This window comes from Brassica napus, chromosome C2 (genome assembly GCF_020379485.1).
Source record: "Brassica napus cultivar Da-Ae chromosome C2, Da-Ae, whole genome shotgun sequence".
NCBI classification, from domain to species: Eukaryota; Viridiplantae; Streptophyta; class Magnoliopsida; order Brassicales; family Brassicaceae; genus Brassica; species Brassica napus.
Genome location: NC_063445.1, coordinates 52,484,871 through 52,504,075, shown reverse-complemented (window position 1 = coordinate 52,504,075; position 19,205 = coordinate 52,484,871). Strand labels below are relative to the sequence as shown.

At 37.1% G+C, this 19,205-nt stretch overlaps 2 protein-coding genes and 1 pseudogene across 2 annotated transcripts; all 3 read right to left on the bottom strand.

Moving 5' to 3' along the window:
• Positions 1-406: 406 nt before the first annotated feature.
• On the bottom strand, positions 407-958 carry LOC111203237. Its single transcript, XM_022696769.2, has one exon. The coding sequence runs from the start codon at positions 902-904 to the stop codon at positions 599-601; it is 306 nt and encodes a 101-aa protein (XP_022552490.2). The 5' UTR covers positions 905-958; the 3' UTR covers positions 407-598.
• Positions 959-3,941: 2,983 nt separating this feature from the next.
• LOC125582483 lies at positions 3,942-4,250 on the bottom strand (the record flags this gene model as incomplete). Its single annotated transcript, XM_048749225.1, has 1 exon — positions 3,942-4,250. A coding segment is annotated over one exon (309 nt), but the record flags the coding sequence as incomplete, so codon positions are not given.
• Positions 4,251-7,749: 3,499 nt separating this feature from the next.
• LOC106428995 lies at positions 7,750-8,313 on the bottom strand (annotated as a pseudogene).
• Between the last annotated feature and the right edge of the window lie 10,892 nt (positions 8,314-19,205).

The following is a 19,205-nucleotide window of genomic DNA, read 5'->3' as shown; positions in this document are numbered from 1 at the left end:
AACCCTAAATCCTAAATTCTAAACCCTAAACCCTAAACCCTAAACTCTAAACCCTAAACCCTAAACCCTAAATCCTAAACTTCATCCTTTAAATCTAAACCCTAATTTTGTAATTTTTGATAAAACATTAAGTGCTATTTTTGTGACTTTTGACTTTGAGTGCTAGTTTGGGAAGAAAAACTTGATTTAGTGCTATTTTTGTCTTTTTCTCTTAAAAGTACGTTACTTAGCCTTGCATACCGAAAGATATTTCGTGTACAAGATAGTAACAAATAGTATGGTATTAACGTGACCAATCAACGCCGAAGGAGAACACACATGCTTTGTGAGGAACCAAACTTGTTCATATTATCACGAGTTTTTGGACCAAAGCCCATAATACTCTCAAGTCGGAAACCATAACATGTATTGTAATATATCCTTATTATGATTTAGTTATCCGCAGTATGTTTACATCAACATGAAATATGGCTAAAGCTGGTAAGATAGTGTTTATATGGAAGTTAAAAGTTGTTAATAAGCAGAAACATAACATTGTTTGATAGCACATTTCGAAAAAAAGACTCAGAAAGGATTATGACATTAATTGTTATAATCATCATTGTCGGGAACAATGATCCCTTAGAGTCGGAGGGAATTGGGGAGCGAAGGCAAACCTCTCAGTAATACAATCTGCACTGAGACCCAAAAAGGCATGACAACAAGAGTGACCAATAGTCCCGAATTCTCCGTTTACAAACGAATGGACAATTTCTTGGAGACAGTTCGGAATAGCATACAGGGATGACATACAATCTGTTGGGTCCTGTCCAGGTATAGGCTGCGAAGGCAACGTTTGAGCTGTACCCAACACGGCCATGCATGCAACTGGAAGATGGAAGAAAAACTTGTTGATCATCCACATTTTTTATTAGAGAATCGTAATAAGTTATTTAAAAAAAAAAAATCTTTGGTATGGATTTAATAGTAGTCAGTGATTGGATATTATATAGGACAAGAATCAAATGTGAAATTTTATTACATTGCATTTGTGTGAACGGTTTCTTTGTCAATTAACGTAGGCACTCTTTGAATGACCCCAAATAAAGGTTAACACAGTTTGTTTCGTATTATTGGTGGTTCCTCCTGATAGTTTACTATTTGTTCTCTTATTCTTCTACGTACGACTCGTTAGGCTATAATGCGATTACTATCCAATTATTATTCTGTATGGTTTATTAGTGTGATAGAATTTAATACTCCTATGTTTCATAACGTAGAATGTTATGCTTAAACGCACAAACATTAAGAAATTACTTAATTTTCTCTACAATACCTTACTAAAAATATAAATTAAAAATAATTCAACCAATTATAAAAAAATGAAAAATTTAATTGGGAAAACAGTTTCCAGTAAAGCTAACATATAAATCTTAAAACATCTTAATATCTTATATTTTCACCAAAAACCTTCTAAAATATCATACATATATATATATATATATATATATTATGAATAGAATAGAAAAAATAGACACATTATCAAAAAAGCGGTTAGTGGGCGATCAAAGATGCGATTGCCATCCCTTTTCAATTGATCGACTTCTTGCTCCGGTTAAGGCATCAAAGTTGTGATGGCCTTCCGTAAGATGATCGTGATGTTGTCAATGACCATGATAATGGTCCTTATACACAAACGCATCTGTACCTTTATATTTCTTTTTTTTCTTACCAAGCATGTGAAGGATCAAGTCTTGATGATGATGATTCTTGACCAGAATTTGGGTATCCACAATTCGGTTGAAACATCATCAACGGCACGTTGGGTTCATCACATACATACCATGTTACTAGAATTCTGTCACGATGTCGGGGTGGAGCCTTTCTACGGGAGTTTCATTCAGATATTTTTCATCTCTGTGGTGGATAAACTCCATTGCGATGTCCGTTTGACAAAATATAGTCAAATGTTGATTGAACGGCTGTTTTTTTCTTCGAGTTCGCTGGTGCATTGGCCGGAGAGTTTGAGATCCAGGAAGATTACAAGATTTGTTGAAAATGGTACATGCTCAGACCAGAAGTAGAAAAACAACTTCAAAAACAGGTGACAAATCTTTTAAATCCTATATTTTGATACAATATATTTGGTATCGAAGTATGGATAAATCTGATCTATCGTTGAAACCATGGAAACCACCATGGAAAAAATGACAGTTCAGAATGAAAGATGTATTTTCTTTGTTGTATGGCGATATTTTTACAATCGTTGAAAGTTGGCTATTTCGGATTTTAGTTTTCATGGTTGAATCAGTACATTGGATTCTATACAGGAAGATATCTATAGCTCTAATCTGGGATAAGCTCAACGTAATACAACAAATAAAATTGGTATCAATGATGCGACCAAGATTTAAAGCTCGCAAGGAAATTATTAGAATTGACACTATTTAAAAAGAAGACATTTGAAGAAGAAGTGTATCCAGGAGGATTTCACTTGATCTATTGTTGTCTTCTGTTTGTTGCTTTTTAGTTTCATATGAAAATGAAATATGTATGTATTTGTATTACCTTTTAACACTATAATTAATAAATTTAAGTTGTTAAATATATATATATATATATATATATTATGAAACGGTGGCATTAATTGTACTATTTGTTCTAGAATAACTGCAATTGATCTGCAATAATATTAGTTTTGCTTAAACTGTTTGATCGATCTACACTAGTTCTTCAACTTTTTTTTACTGATACACTAGTTCCTGAACTTGTTTGATGCATTATGAATCAAGGTAACTCACATTCCTAGTAGTGTTAGTCGATAAAAAACATAGAATGTGGAAAAAAGGACTGACACTAATGATCTACTCCATGTGTGTTTTTATTGTTCAAGTAAATAGACGTATATGTATCTCTCTTCAGTGTTAAAAAAAAAGTGTTACAAAAAAAAAGTATCTCTCTTCTAACTTCCAAGAGTCAGTAATAAAACTTCAAGGTTGATATTCGTTGGTCTCTCTCTAAACGAGTGATCTTTGATGTTATTAAGTCTATTTAGTTATTTGAACTCGGTTTCTGGACTCAGTTCTAAATTATGAACCAATTTATCGTAGTCAATGATTTGTCCAGGATACACTGTTGGAGAATTGATCAAAACGTCAGAACAATATAAATTTCTGCAATGTATAAGTATGAAAGCCAAAAAAAAAGTTGGACATAAAGGACACTAGTCTCTTCTGGCTTGAGCGGCATTTAAAAAAAGAAAGGGAGACAACGAAGCTTTTCTGTACACAATGGTTCTACATAAAACTCATCCTGAGACATCTTTTCCAAAAAGAGATCTGATTCCTTTCTCCTGATCGTTTGTTTAATAAGAGATTAACCGACTAGAACCTACCAACAGAAAAAGAAAATCAAAAGGGAGCTATGCTAAGCAAATTAAAGGGCTATTTAAGAATTCAAGTTTATTGTATCTCAGTGTCATTTCTATGAAATGAATTGACATTTTGACCCAAAAAAGGGAGCTATGTTCAGATGACCATTAGCATTTTGAAGTCTCTAGGAGGAGGAACATTTTCGAGAGCCTTCTTTAGGGTATAGAAAGGCCTTTTCACCTTCATATGTAAATGTTGTACCCCCACCTTTTGAATCAGACCAACTCAATGCAAAAGACGAAGATAGTATACTTATAAGTCTATTACTTACTCTTGCATACACGAAATACAAGATAGTAACACAAAGTGTGGTACTAACGTGACCAATCAAAGCCAAAGGAGAAAACATATATGCTTTGTGAGGCACCAAACTTGTTCATATTATCACGATGCTTTGGACCAAAGTACATAAATATGAAATTATCCTTATTATTATTTAGTTATCCGCAAGATGTTTACATCAGCATGAAATATTGAAGTTAAAACTTGTTATTTAGGCAGAAACATAACATTTTTTGATAGCACATTTCATCATTGCCCGGAACAATGATCCCTTAGAGTCGGAGGGAATTCGGGAGCGAAGGCAAACCTCTCAGTAATACAATCTGCACTGAGACCCAAAAAGGCATGACAACAAGAGTGACCGATAGTCCCGAATTCTCCGTTTACAAACGGTTGGGCAATTTCTTGGAGACAGTTCGGAATAGCATACAGGGATGACATACAATCTATTGGGTCCTGTCCAGGTATAGGCTGCGAAGGCAACGTTTGAGCTGTACCAAACACGGCCATGCATGCAACCGGAAGAAGGAAGAAAAACTTGTTGATCATCCACAGTTTTTATTAGAGAATTTTTTTTTTTTTTGTACTTAGCTTTATTTTTTTATTAGAGAATTGTAATAAGTTATTGAGTTTTTTTTAATATTCGGTATGTATTTAATAGTAGTCAGTGATTGGATATTATATAGGACAAGAACCAAATGTGAAATTTTATTACATTGCATTTGTGTGAACGGTTTCTTTGTTAATCGACGTATATATGCACGCACTCTTGGGAATTGGGATGACCTCAAATAAAGGTTATACTACATTTTTAAGTTCCCAAAACTGTAACAAATTATAATAATGTAAATTATATATCACTTAGCTTAGTTTGTAAATTATAATAATGTAATACTACCAATTTATAAGAGAGAAAGTTAAGAAAATAATATATACCTGAAAATCATTGGCACTAGTGAGTACACCTACACAAACGGAACTAGCCTTTACTTCGTGTATGTGTCACATTCTTGTGATTTTCATAGGTTGTATCAACTAATAACAAAGTAAGGAAAATATTCTTAGCAAAACAAAATAAGGAAAATATTATAGATTCATAGTCTATTAGTCTTCTTAAGACTTTTTTTATGAGATTGATCGTTTTTCCATAACAACTTTTACAAAAAAAAATTTCTAACCCGTAAGTAGTGAAGTGAGGAATCAATTTTAGGTTCATAGTCTCTGACTTAAGATCTAGCTTAATCTGTTGGTCGTTTTTTATCATCCAACAAGTCAAGAACCGATTCAAATTTCTGGTTCGTAGTTTATGTCTTAAGACTTGGTTTGCCATTGGTCATTTTTACAATCCAACACGCCAAAAACCGACTCAATTTTTGGTTCATAGTGTCTAAACTTGGTGTTGTTGGTCGGTTTTTACCTTTCCACAAACCAAAAATCGATTAGGTTCTTACAAAAAAAAAATCGATTAGGTTACAGTCTTTGTCTTAAAGGCTTGTCTAAACCGTTGGTCATTTTTCTTGTCCTTAACAACCCACGCGTAGTCTTTGTTTAAATACTTTGCCAGGGCTTGCGCTAAGTAAGAACCATGTTTTGTTAGTCTTTGTCATAAACTCTTTTCAGTCGTTGGTCGTTTTTTTCTAAAGATTTTAAGCCTTGTGGTAATGTAAATAATTTGTATTGGGTTCATTTATAGTCTCGGTCTCAAGACTTCTTTAACCGCCTGATAACTGGAAAACTAAACCATAGTCTTTGTCTAAGACCTTTCAAAGCTGTGGGTAGTTTGTTTCACCGGCGGTGATGGTTAATTTCACGATGGATATTGCCAAATCATGACAGAGAAGAGATAATGCGTGTTGCAGAGAAGATTGTCATAAACTCTATTCTCTATAATACTATGCACGATGATAGAAAGAAGAAGTAGTCTCATCCCCTGTAAATTAATTGAATATCATTTGAAAAATTGTAACTTTGAGTTTGTACTAATTAAAAAGAGACTATACGGTGTCACTTAATTATGATGCCAATTTAGCTTACGTGGCAACTTAAGAATCAATTGAAAAAAATGTTGGTCCAAATTCAATTACTAGGGAACATTATATTAACTCAAAATATAAGAAGCGTGTATTCTTTCCTTAAATAAAACTACGAAATTACTTAATATGATTAACATATAAATGACAATTAATGACTATGAATAATAAAGATTTGATAACAATTTTTGCATCATTCTTCATTTTTGTTTAATTTTTTTAATAAGAAAAATATAATATATAAGTGCAAACTCGAAATATAAATGTATGTCAAGTATATATTCACCAGCTCGGTCTAAAAATCATCTAATTCTAGAACAATAAAACAAATTACTTATTTCACCAGTTCGAGTAATATTTGAATCCAAACGGGTAATATCCGAACCCGAATGGATATCCGAAGATAATCAAACATAAGTATACTTAACACTATATTTCTAGTTTACTTCTCTCATTTTATTCAAAATATTTATATTAATGATACTTATTGTTCAAAATTAGATAATATACATATAATTATGGACAAAATTATTTGCTACTCACTTAAATATATATCAAGCTCTTGTGTCTTGCATTAACAAAAGTTGCATCTAAAATTTCAAAACAATAACTAAATTAGTGTCTTTATATTTTTAAAGTTTTATCTCCAAACCTATTAATAGTTTATTTTTTTTAAATTAGAAAATCAGTTAAAATATATTTTAAATACCGAAAACTTAAACAATATATCATTTATTTATTTTTCTTCAAAATTTAAATATCCAAACCCGGCCCAAAATATTCGAACCCGAACATAAAATACTCGAACCCGACTCGAAGTGTAGAAATATCCGAACGGGTTTTATACCTTTATACTGAAATACCCGATACGAATCCGAACGTGTATCTGAACGCCCACCCCTAAGATATATGATCATCATTTGTATATTGTTTGAACAAAAAAAAATTTAAACCATTTATCACAAAATTTTCAATGTGAGATTTTTACTATTTTTAGTAATTTATAGTCGTTTTTAAAAATTCAAAATATAACATATAAGAAAAAATCTAAGTTTTTATTATTATATGCTTAATGTGATTGTTTAATTTCTTTTAATAGTATAAAATTAATCAAAAAAGTGAGAGGTTAGAAAAATTGTTAAAATATATATCTTAACCATATTAGGTAATTCCGTATCTTTTATTTATGGAAATAAAAAATATTCTTTTGTACACTACTAATTAAATTGATAGTTAGTATAATAAAAAACATAGTATATGTTTATATGGACCAACTTATTTTTCTAAGAATTCTAAGAATCATCCTCGTGATGACACGTGACTACGAAAATATGTTGCAATGCTCCAGGATTAATATATAGGGGATACATATTAAGATATTTGTGATTTAAATAAGATAAACCAAAACCATTTTGAACAGATAAATTGGTAAATAATTTTTTTTTGAAAAGATTAGTGAACACACCATCCCCTTCGATATCACATTAAAAAAATATCACATTATTATTAGTCTGAGTGTTTTTATGTAATTAAAAAAATGAATAACATAATGACAAATAGAATATACATAATCTGTCATTCAAGATTTATATATGCGTTAATCAAGAAAAAAGATTTACATAAGCATTCTTTGTGCTTGGATTTGAAAAGAATAACTATTGTAATTGTGCGCAAGACGCGGGTTATTTGGGGGTTTTAGTTATGTTTTTGCGATTACTATCCAAAGTCCAAACATTATTCTGTAGGGTTTATTATGATATAATTCATACATATTGTTTTGTACTATTTGTTTTTCAATAACTCTGCAACTGATCTGCAATAATCTTAATTTTTGCTTAAAGTGGTGGCCATCTTTTGAATCAGGCCAACCAATGCTAAAGAGGGAGATAAATAGTAATAAGTCCGTCACTCACTCTTGCATACCGAAAGATATTGTGTGAACAAGATAGTAACACAGAAATAGTTCAAAGAAAAAACAAGGTATTAACGTGACCAACCAAAGTCAAAGAAGAACGTAACACAGCGGCTTTATGAGGAATCAAACATGTTTATGTTTAGACTTATCCTTTGGATTATTATTATTATTATTGTTATATAGTTATCCACATGTTTATATCAACACGAAATATGGATAAAGATGATCAGTTGATCACATAGGGTTTACATGGAAGTTGTTACTTAAGCCGAAACATAACACTGTTTGATAGCACATTTATGACCTAGAACATGTAGATAATTATGGCATTACGATTGTTTGGAACAATGATCCCGTAGAGTCGGAGGGAAGAGAGGAGAAAAGGCAAACGTCTGAGTGACACAATCTGCATTGAGACCCAAAAAGGCATGGCAGCAAGAGTGACCAATAGTCCCGATTTGTCCACTTATTATCGATCCAAAATTTCTGAGATACAGTTGGGAATAAGTTCCAACGATGACAAACAATCTGCTGGGTCCTGTCCAGGTATCGAAGGCAACGTTTGAGCTGTACCGAACACAGCCATGCATGCAACTGTAAGAAGGAAGAAAAACTTGTTGGTCCACATTTTGATAAGAGAGTATTTTTAATATTTTATGTGAATCTAGTAGTAGTCAGTGGTTGGATATATATATAGACGAATAACAAATGTGAAATTTCACTACATTGCATTTTGCGAACGGTTTCTTTGTGAACTAACACAGGTAGGCACACTTGGGATGACCCCAAATCAAGGGTTGACGGTTTGTTTCTTATTGTTGGCGTTTCCTGTTAATTAACGTGCGATTGGTAGTAGTTGTAGGTGCTGTCCACAGCCCTATTTATTTTTACAGCACTAAATTCACAACAATCAAACTTTAGTAAAAATTTCAAAATCACAGCTTTTGAAATAAACTACAGCTGTACAAGTGCTCTGTAGAGCCAAAAATTCTGAGCAATTTTTTGGAGCTTTCTATAAAATTATAAAACAATAAAATTTAAAGCCACAACAAAAAATCTACATATTTTTTTCTACAACAAATTTTTTAAAGGTACAACCATTACCAATTAGACCCTTATTATTTTTCATTCCTCTTGATAATTCATTACTCTTCTACAACTTCTTTAAGTTTATAAAACTATTTCAAATTTTACTTTTTCTTCTCATTATCTAATATTCGATGAGAAAATCAGTATCTTTCTATACAGTTTATTATGATTTGTTTAGCAACATCCTGGTTATTATGATTTACTTGGAATAATTGCAATTGATATGCATAAACATTATTTCTTCCGTTCAGATCGGCTTGTTCCATTTGATCTGGTTGATCTACAATGCTAGTTTGAGCCAAATATGTGCCTTTAGTGTTAGGAAAAAGGCATTAGCCTTAGAAGACCATTCTCTCTACCTCCTTGCACCACGTCATCAAATAAGGGAATGAGAGCGCGACACCTGTCCCTGATACTGTGCATTTTGTCTCCAGCATTTCCTTCAGATTTTGTGGGCTTTTTGCTCAATCCCTTTAGCCAGCCCAATATACAGCGACACCAGCCCACTAAATTTTAGGGTTCATGTTCTTCTTCCACAATGAATCCAAAAATCTTCTTCTTCGTTCTCTGATATCAACTATGGAGTTTCAAGATGTTCATTCCACGGGAAGAATGGCTTTGTGAATCTTCAATCCCGGTTTTTTTTCTTCTCTTCTAATCAACGAAAACGTTTCGGGGGAGCTATTCGAGATGAATCGTGATGAATCTGATGATGATTCTCTTTATCGAGAAGTCCTGGTGTCGTTTCATCTCATGTTCTTCTCCTCGGAACAGTTAAGCGCGATGAATTGATTGTCTGCCATTGACGAACTTCTTAACTTCTTTGACATACTACAACCACGATTTCACATTCAATAAATCCCTCTTCTCTTCAAGGCAGTACATACAGCTATAAAAAGGTTTGTCTACATACCATAAGCATCATGCTCACAAATCCAAATATTTGTTGATTTTTTTCCCAATAGAATGGTGTCGTCTCAATGCGGGTCTGTAGGTGTCTTAGTTAGAGATTAAAAGTCTTTTAGAGATTTGAGAAAAAAATTCCCGAGTTCTCTGAACATGTACGAATCATGTTTCTGATTAAAAACCTTTAATCGTTTGTCTTTTCTGTGTTCTGCTCATATTTAGTGTTCAATATTTTCATTTTTTTCCTTACAGAAGAAGACAAAGACCATAAATGGTATTAAAAAAAATACAATATGACATACTTTCTCATCTTCTATTTACGTATGGACATACTTCCAACTTGTAGAGTACTTTTTTGGTGTGATTTCTCTCAAATGTCCTTTGCCCAAACAAACAAAATATTTCTTTTTAGTCAATTAAATATATATTTTAAGGAAATTGCAGTAGATAACTATGGAAACTTATTTAATTAGGCAGATGGACACTGTACTGTTTAATTTTTTATAATGGCGACGCTGTCCCTATGTAGCCGGTCACATATATGAAAGGAAGAGTCTGACACAAACACGTTTGTGCATTAATTCTGAAAAGACGTGAAAGTTTTTTCTTGAAAACTTTCAATGTTTTGCAAGAAACCAGAGAGTTCATATGTTAAAATACTTTCAATGTTTTGCAAGAAACCATAGAGTTCATCTGTTTAATGTTTATCTTTCTCTCACTCGTTCTTTCATCTTCCTAACATTCTCCCTTTTACACTGAAAAAATATCGTCTTCAAAATTGCTCTTATGGGTTCTCGGTCCGTTCAACTTCCGGTGAGTGGCTGTGAAGAAGCCCGTGTAGATCTGTCTGATATGATGTTCGCCGACAGGGACATTAGAGTTCTAATGTATCAGTCTTCAAAATTGCTCTTATGGGTTCTCTATCGTCATTATATAACAATTTTTCTTCTTTTTTTTTTTTTTTTGAAGCACACTTATATTAAATACCTTAACCGAAGTTAGGTGCAGCCATAATGGCAAGTTCAACATTCAGACTTTGTTTTGCTAAATTGTCGGCAACTGTATTTCTCTCACGTGAGATCCAGTTGAAAGAAATAACATCAAAAGATGTAGCCAGAGACCTTAAGTCTGCTAAAATACCATATAAACCAGCGAGGGAAGATCCAGATTTGAGAGCTTTAACAAGGATTGCTGAGTCAGACTCACACTTGATCTTCGGCAGTCCCAACTCTTTACACTTCAATATTGCCTCCCGGAGGGCGAGGCCTTCAGCAGCTAGCGGTGATGCCACATTTCGAGCAGGAATAGAATAAGAGGAGGTTCTATCATTTATCGCAATTGTCCATCCTAGCCCTGCACTCTGTTGTGTTTCACTCCATGCTGCATCTGACTTGACAAGGCAGACTCCGGGCGTGGACGCAGACTGACTGTAGATCGCCGGCTTTGAAGTCTGGGTGGTACATCCTTGACTGTGACCCCACTCTCGAGCTGATGCAATGACTTTAAAAATCACTTCCTCCACTTTGATGATCCTGTTGTTGAATACGAGTTGGTTTCTTGCTACCCACAGTTGCCATGCGATCCACGGAGCCAAACAGCCCAACACCACTCCCGTGGGAGGTAAAGATTTCCTCGAGCAGAGGCTTGTCCATAGGTTTTTTAGCTCCAAATCTAAAGATCCACTGATCTCAATAGCAGGGAACACAGGGGCAGAGTTCCATACCTGTTGAGCAAACCCACATTGAAGGAACAGATGATCTATAGATTCAGGTAAATTACACCTTTTACATTTTCCATCTACTTGTATATGTCTAGCCAGCAGAGCCTCTCCCACTGGAAGAGCTTCATGGAACGTTTTCCACAAAAAGAGTTTTATCTTCGGCATGGTCTGAAGTTTCCAGACATTCTTTCGCCAATCAAAGTTCTGGTTAAGCGTTGTATCACGTGGCAGGAGAGCTGCTGCATACCCCATCTTTGTAGTGAAGTTTCCAGATTCAGTGTTTAACCAGATTAGCTTGTCTGGGGCTCCCGTTAAACTCGGTTTTATTGCTAGGATCCTCTGTTCTTCAAATGGGAGTACTTGCCTAATTTTCTCCACGTCCCATTCTATTTTTCCTGGTAAAAATAGGTCTGAGACAGTCAGGTTTAGCAGGTTGTCAGGTGCAGGTCCCATAGGTCTGATTTGTTGTTTGCAGTCCAGCCATGCCTTTTCCCAGATGTTGATACTCTGTCTGTTGCCTACTTCCCACCCCGCGTTACTGAGGATGATGTCTCGACCCACCAATAACCCTCTCCAACCATGTGAAATGGCGCTTTTTGCTGAGCAAGTTAAGAAATTTTCTGTAGTACAATACTTTCCCATAAGTGTTCTTCCTAATAGACCGTCCGGGTTGTTGATGATACGCCAGCTGAGCTTTGCTAGGTAAGCTTCATTGAAGCTCTGAATATCTCTGAATTCGAGCCCACCTTGATCTTTTGGGCGAATCATTTTAGACCAAGCCACCCATGACATCTTCTTGTTGCCCTCACGATCGTCCCACCAAAAACGTGTCAAAGCGGTCTGTATTCTCTGGCATAGGGAGTCTGGTAGTTGGAAACAAGTCATCGCATGGGAAGGAACAGGGGAGAGTACACTCTTGAGCATCGTCATTTTCCCTGCCGGAGAGAGGAATCGATTTGACCAGCTTCTTGCCTTCTGCTTAATCCTATCAACAATGGAGGAGAAAAGATCTCGTTTCTTCCTACCAAATAATTCCGGTAAGCCGAGGTACTTCCCGGTTCCCCCTTCATTCTGAATCAGTAAGACTGCCTTTGTTGTCTCCTTCAACGCCGTAGGGGTCTTTTGGGAAAAAGTTATGGACGATTTAGCGACGTTTATGGATTGGCCAGAAGCTGTTTCATATCGGTTCAGAATGCGTCTGAGAGTTTTGCTGTTTTTCTTATCTGCTCTAAGGAAAAACATTGTGTCATCGGCGAAGAGGAGGTGATTTAGTCGGGGACACCCCCGAGCTACCCGAACCCCTTTAAGAGATCCTTCCTCTTGTGCTTTGTTACATAGACCCGAGAGGACCTCACTACACATAATGAATATGTATGGTGAGAGAGGATCTCCTTGACGGATACCTCTACTCGGTGTGACTCTTCCTCTAGGCGAGCCGTTAATGAGGAAGGAGTATGTAACTGTGGAGACACATTGCATGATCCAGTTGGTGACTTTTTGGTGAAAACCCAGTCGGAGCAAGACTAACCGAATGAATTCCCATTCCAATCTATCATATGCTTTGCTCATATCGGTTTTGACGGCCATGGAGCATCGCTTTTGGGCATCTGATGTTTTGAGATAATGGAGGACTTCATGGGTGATGAGGACGTTATCTGAGATTGCTCTTCCCGGCACGAACGCAGATTGTGTTTCCGAGATAATTTCCGACAGGAGGGGCTGGATCCTCTTTGTCAAGACCTTCGAAATGATCTTGTAATACACATTGCATAAGGCGATAGGCCGAAACTCCGCTACTGTTTTTGGGCAGTCTGTCTTCGAGATGAGGCAGACATGTGTATCATTTATTCGGTCGGGGATCTTGTCGGAAATGAAGAACTCTTGAATCTCCTTAACAATCTCGCCTCCAATGTTTTCCCAGTTTGTGTGATAGAAACCCGCTGAAAAACCATCGGGCCCCAGGGCTTTATCCGCATGTATTGAGAACAGAGCCTCCTTAATCTCGATCGCAGTGGGGATTTGGGTCAGTCGCTCGTTTGTTTCCCCTGAAATCATAGGCGATAACGGATAGTTGACCGTCTCTTCTCGGTTTCCCTCCACTGATTCAAATAGTTTCTGGAAATAGCTCACAACGACCTGCCCGATTTGCTCTTCTTTGAAAACTGGTGTGCCTTCCAAATCTTCTAGAACTGTGATGGCAATTCTCCTCTTACGGTTCTTGGAGACTGCATGGAAATAGCCAGAGTTTTTATCACCGAGGCTCAGCCAGAGGACTCGACTTCTCTGTCGCCAATACTCTTCTTCTGATTCATAGGCCGTGTTTAACTCATTTGTCACTGTGTTGATCAGTTCCCAGTCATTTGCCGGATCTGTAAGGGCCTTTTCCAGTTCAGCCTTCTTTTCCTCGATACGAGCTCTGCTATTAAGAAATCGTTGTTTGCTCCATTCTATAAGAGCTGTTCTGACAATGGCAATTCTGCCATGGACCGATTTGTCTACCGCAGTCTTCCAAGCTCTGTTTATTAACTCCTTTGCTTCTGGATTGTCCTTCAGTCTTCTATCATATCGGAACATGCCTCGTTTCTTCTTTTTATTAGGTTCAAGGACAGAGATTAAGGGGCGGTGATCTGATCCTTCGTAGGCCAGATATTGGGAGCATGCGGTCGGGTACAACTCTGCCCAGTCGCTGTTGGCTGCGGCTCTATCCAGTCGACATCTTACGAGGTAGTCTTCTCTCTTTCCACGCCATGAAAGGAAATCTCCGGTATGTGGTAGATCAAACAGATCACCGTCCGAGTAGAAGGTTCGGAGATCAGTGAATGAAGCTTCAGTTCGCTCTGGACCCCCCTCCTTTTCAATATTATTGATTAGGTCGTTGAAATCGCCAGTCACAAACCATGGAGATTCACGGGAGTAGTTTAGAGAGATCAGTTGATCCCAAAGTTCTCTTCGCTTTGGTTTATTAGTATCTCCATACACAAATGAGGCATAAAAGACTTTTCCTTCATAGGTAACACAAGTGTCAATACAATTAGGCGATGCACTCAGTATTTGGAGATTAATTTCTTGCTTCCATAAGAGAATTAGGCCTCCTGCCCCATGCCCTACTGGTGAAACCAGGTATCTGTTGTCGTACTTCAGTTGCTCCGTTTTCTTGATGACGAAGCTATCGGGATTTTTGGTTTCCATTAGAAACATAATGTCCGGTGAGAATTCGCGGTTCATCTCCTTTAGATGTCGAACTGTCCGGGGATTCCCTAACCCCTGACAGTTCCAGCTCGTAATTTTTAAGGGCTGGGAGTGGAGTGGATTCGAAAATCCATCCTCTTCCTGGCAGCAGCTGGGATCATGTTGCATATAGGGCGGTTTTCTGAACTTATAGATGAGCCATGTTCTCCGCCATGAGACGGTCCAGCCTTTGTTCTCGCAGTTGTAGCATTCTCAGCTCTTTTAGTTGTCTTCTTGCGAACTGGAGAAGGCTTGGCGTGAGGAACTCTCCTCCTTTTTGGTACTGGAGCCATTGGTGGGATTTGTTTCTTTTGGTTCTTCCCTGCTCCCGGTGGGCGTCCTGGTTTTCGTTTCACAATATTGGGGGCATAAACTGGTACATTCTCAGTTGGAGAGTGAGAAGGTCCCAGTCTCATCGTTACTGGAATGCGCTCGTTTATCAGTGGGTCCTGAAGAAAGTCTTCTTCGTCTTGGAGAATCAGAAGGGGCTCGGTTGGAGGTCCAAGGCGGAGTGAGGCCGGGATCCTATCTTGAGGTGAAGAGCCTGAGCCTTCTATTCCTTTACCAGATTTGGAGCTTTGTAGTTGTCCCTTACTTCCAAGTCTTTGGGAGGCTGGGATTCGCTCAGGAGAGAGGGTGGTTTGTTCCCTTTGCATCGAGTCGATAGTTGGAGCTAAGGAGGCTCTGACCATTTGGATAGCCGTCTCTTCCATCTCGCCCTGTTCCTCAGCTTGTCTCATTCTTTCTTTTCGAGCTTCACTTTCTGTCGGATCAGCAGTTTTGGTATATTGGATCATGACGTTTCGCAGTTCTCCCATTGCTTCTTGGAAAGCTTCTTGTGGGATTGGGGTTTGGAGATACAGAGGAGGATTCCCCCCTACAGTATTCTCATGAGTGGATTTTGAAGCAGTAGACGCCGTGATTCATGTCTCGACAGGTTTCTTGGGGATTTTGCGGTAGTAGCTTCTACCCGGAGGACTTGGCAGGTTTCGGTGTTTTGCATGATCTCGGGGAGGGCGGGCTGATCGCTCAAAGTCCTGTCTGGAGTACTCTCTAGCATGGTGGGATCGCCGCTGGTTGCTGCGTTCATTCCAACTTATGGTTTGAGACTTGTATGGCCTACGGTATGAGTTGTCTTTCCCTATAAGCTCTTCTGTCACGAATGTTATCCTTTGGTGAGGCAGAGAATTCGAAGACTTCATTGGTGGGCGCTTGACCATTTAGGCCTCTGTTTTTCTTAGTTGAGGAAACAGTCCTATGCCTCGTGGATGCTTCTTCATGAACTGAGCTAGCACTCATTCTAGTAGGCTCCTCTATCTGTTGTGCTTTTTGAGCTTTTGCCTCTGCTCTGGCCACAAGGCATTCTTTGAGCTCATGGTCTAGTCTAAAACATTTGGTGCAATGCTTATCCAGTCGTTCATAGATCAATGTAGTGACCACTTCGTCTCCATTTGGGTATTCTACCACCGATGATGTTATCAGCGGGAGGAGGCCGTTAATGTGCACACGCATTCTTGCTGACAGAGCTGAAATGTCAGCTTTTTCATAGATTCCAATATCCTCTCCAATGCATTTGATTGTAGCTTCAGTCCAGAGATGTACCGGGAGGCCATGGACCTTGATCCAGAATGGTATTAGAGACGGGAATGAGGGGGAGACTGTAGGTTCCCAACGCTGGAGAATGATCATCCATCTTGCGTAATTGTACGGTCGTTGCTCTAAGACTGATAAAAGATCCGCCTCGAGTTCGAACTGGAACTGGAAGAGCCCATTGCCTAGGTCCGAGCCTACTGGTTTGAATTTCGTTTTCCAGTGTTCAGTGAAGAAAGGTATCACCGACCATACCTTTTGTACTGATTTATTTGTTACCCGGCCGATGAGAGTTAGTGAGTGTTTGCGGATTAGATCTGCGTTGTCTGGGATTGGCGCTTTGACTCGAGCTGTACGGAGGGGCTGATGGGGTTCCATATCGATGCCCTTTCCTTTTTCTGCCGATGATAATCTTCTGTGAGCCATCTTCGGTTACAGAGGACACAAATCTTCAGTTGGTAACTTGTTCTAGAAGGTACTATCAAAGAGTCTGATAAACCGTTTAAAGGATTCCCTTTAAATTATGGAGCTTGCTCTGTTTTGTATGGGAAGACGAGAGAGTGTAAATCTTGGTGAACTTTAAAACGCTGGAGTTAGAAACTAGCGAATGATAGGAACCAGGAGACCCTGGTGTATCCTCAGGCCACCACTGAAAGATTTGTTATCAACACTTTCTCTCCAAACTCTGTTGTTTGGGATTAGAGAGCTTCAGATCAGTCATCTTCGTCGTGGAGGAAGATTCCGGCGACGGCGGCAGTCCCTCCGACCCGGGTCGGGGGAAGAACCCGGCGTGTTAAAGACAGAAGCAAGATATTGTTTATTGGATAAAGCTCAGAAAGGTAGAAATTTGAACTTCGAAGATCAGTTTGCATGAGCTTTTTGCCGAAAGAGAGAAAGTTGTCAGGAAAATGTACCACGCAACAGGTAATAGACCAGTGGTTACAGGTTTTTCTCGACAATAGTGTCTGGGAGCAACCTCTCTCTATCTATATTTTTTGCTTTTTCTTCTTCTTTTTAATACAGCAATTTTTTACTCCAACAAAGTATAGCAGCCCAAAATTAATTATTCATATCTATGTGGTTTAATTGATGTGATAATCGATGGAGCTGGAGCTGCTATGGCGTTGTCAACGTTTAGTTGTGAGATATGTTTCTCCTGCTTGAAAAAATATTTAAGGTTAATTTGGTTTCTTCTTTTTTGGTTATCGGTTTTGGATTTTGCATTCTCTCTGTTTGATTAGTGTTTCACCTAGACTTTTTAGCTGAAAAAAATATGCATCAATGGAAAGTGTCTTATATTGTAAGCCTCATTTGGAACAGCTCTTTAAAGAGTATGGTAGCTTCAACAAGAACTTTCGGTCTTTTATGTATTTTTCTTGTTCTTGTTGCTTTTCATATAATCTTAAGTTTTGCTGCTTTTCATATAATCTTAAGTTTTGCTGCTTTTGTCTGAATTTTCAAGAATGATACGAGGTTGTTGATGATTATGACTAGCACCACAAGACAAAGAAGCTTGAGGATCTTGGAAACATTTTAACGAGTTTGGATCCAGAAGACTCAGTCGTGGTCATAAAGTCATTTCTAAAATGTTTAGCTTGGCTGATCTATTAACCAGCAAGTTTTATCTGGTTTAACTGTGTACCGTTTGGAATCACGAGTACATATACTCCATCTTTTATATTTATACCCTGAACTTTGAATGCGGTTTTAATACGCATTCACATTACAATACATAAAGCATGTTCTAGATATTATTGTCATAATCTAGATTACTTTTGTCTTATCCAGTTATAATACATATTCAACACATTATTATTTGTTGATGCTGAATATATCAGTATGTTGTTGACTTATTCATAATCTTTCAAATGACCTCACACTTATGCAAATCATGTAATATCATCAAATTACATCTCAACATTTGTTATCCGGTTTAGTAGATGTATATCCGGTATTGTAAAAAAATTAGTTGACGAATACCCGGTACATCAAATTAGAGTTTTACAAAAAAATAGAGATGACTTGGCGTTACTATACTTGGATTGACCCTTGGATTTAGGGTTTAGTGTTAATCATTGGGTTTAGTGTATAGATTGTGGATTTAGTGTTCATGATTTAAGGTTAATCCCAATTTTTAGGGTTTAGTGTTAACCCTAGGGTGAGCTCTAAATTTATAACCAATAAAAAATAGCCACGTCATCTTCTATTTATGAAAAAATCAGAAAATGTTATTAATTAGCAGAAAAAAAATCACGTTGTTAATGCCAGCATCAAAACTCTAAACCCTAAAAACTTAACCCTAAAAACTAAACCCTAAACTCTAGGGTTAATCATAAACTCTAGGGTTAACACTAAAATTTAAAGTCTAGGGTTAACACTAAACTCAAGGGTTAATCCTAAACCTTAAACTCCAAGGTTAACCCTTTAATTTAGAGTTTAGTGTTAACCCTTGGGTTTCGTGTTAACCCTTGGGTTTAATATTAAACCTTAGGTTTAGTGCTAATTCTTGGGTTTTTTTGTTAACCTTTGGGTTTAGTGTTAACCATTGGATTCATGGTTTAGTGTTAAACCCTAGTATTTAGAGATAACCATTGTGTTTAAGGTTAACCCTTGGGTTTAGGATTAACCCTTGGGTTTAGGGTTAACCCTTAGATTCCGAATTAATCCTTGGGTTTAGTGTTAATTCTAGAGTCTAGGGTTCAGTGTTTAGGGTTTAGAGTTTATTATTTGTTGATGCCGAATATATTAATATGTTGCTGATATTCATATTCTTTCAAATGACATCACATTTATGCAAGTCATGTAATATCATCAAATTATATCTCAACACTTGTTATCCGGTTTAGTTGCCGTATATCGGTATTGTAAAACAATATCTTGTAACACTTGTTAATAACCAGATACACATCATGTTCTTAAATGAGTGGCTCTTTTGTAATTAAATCATCTTCTTCCTTTTAAGTATTTATCAGCTTCTGCAACTTTCCATCGAAGACAACATTAATTTTCTTCATATAAGCTTCATTGTTTTTCGT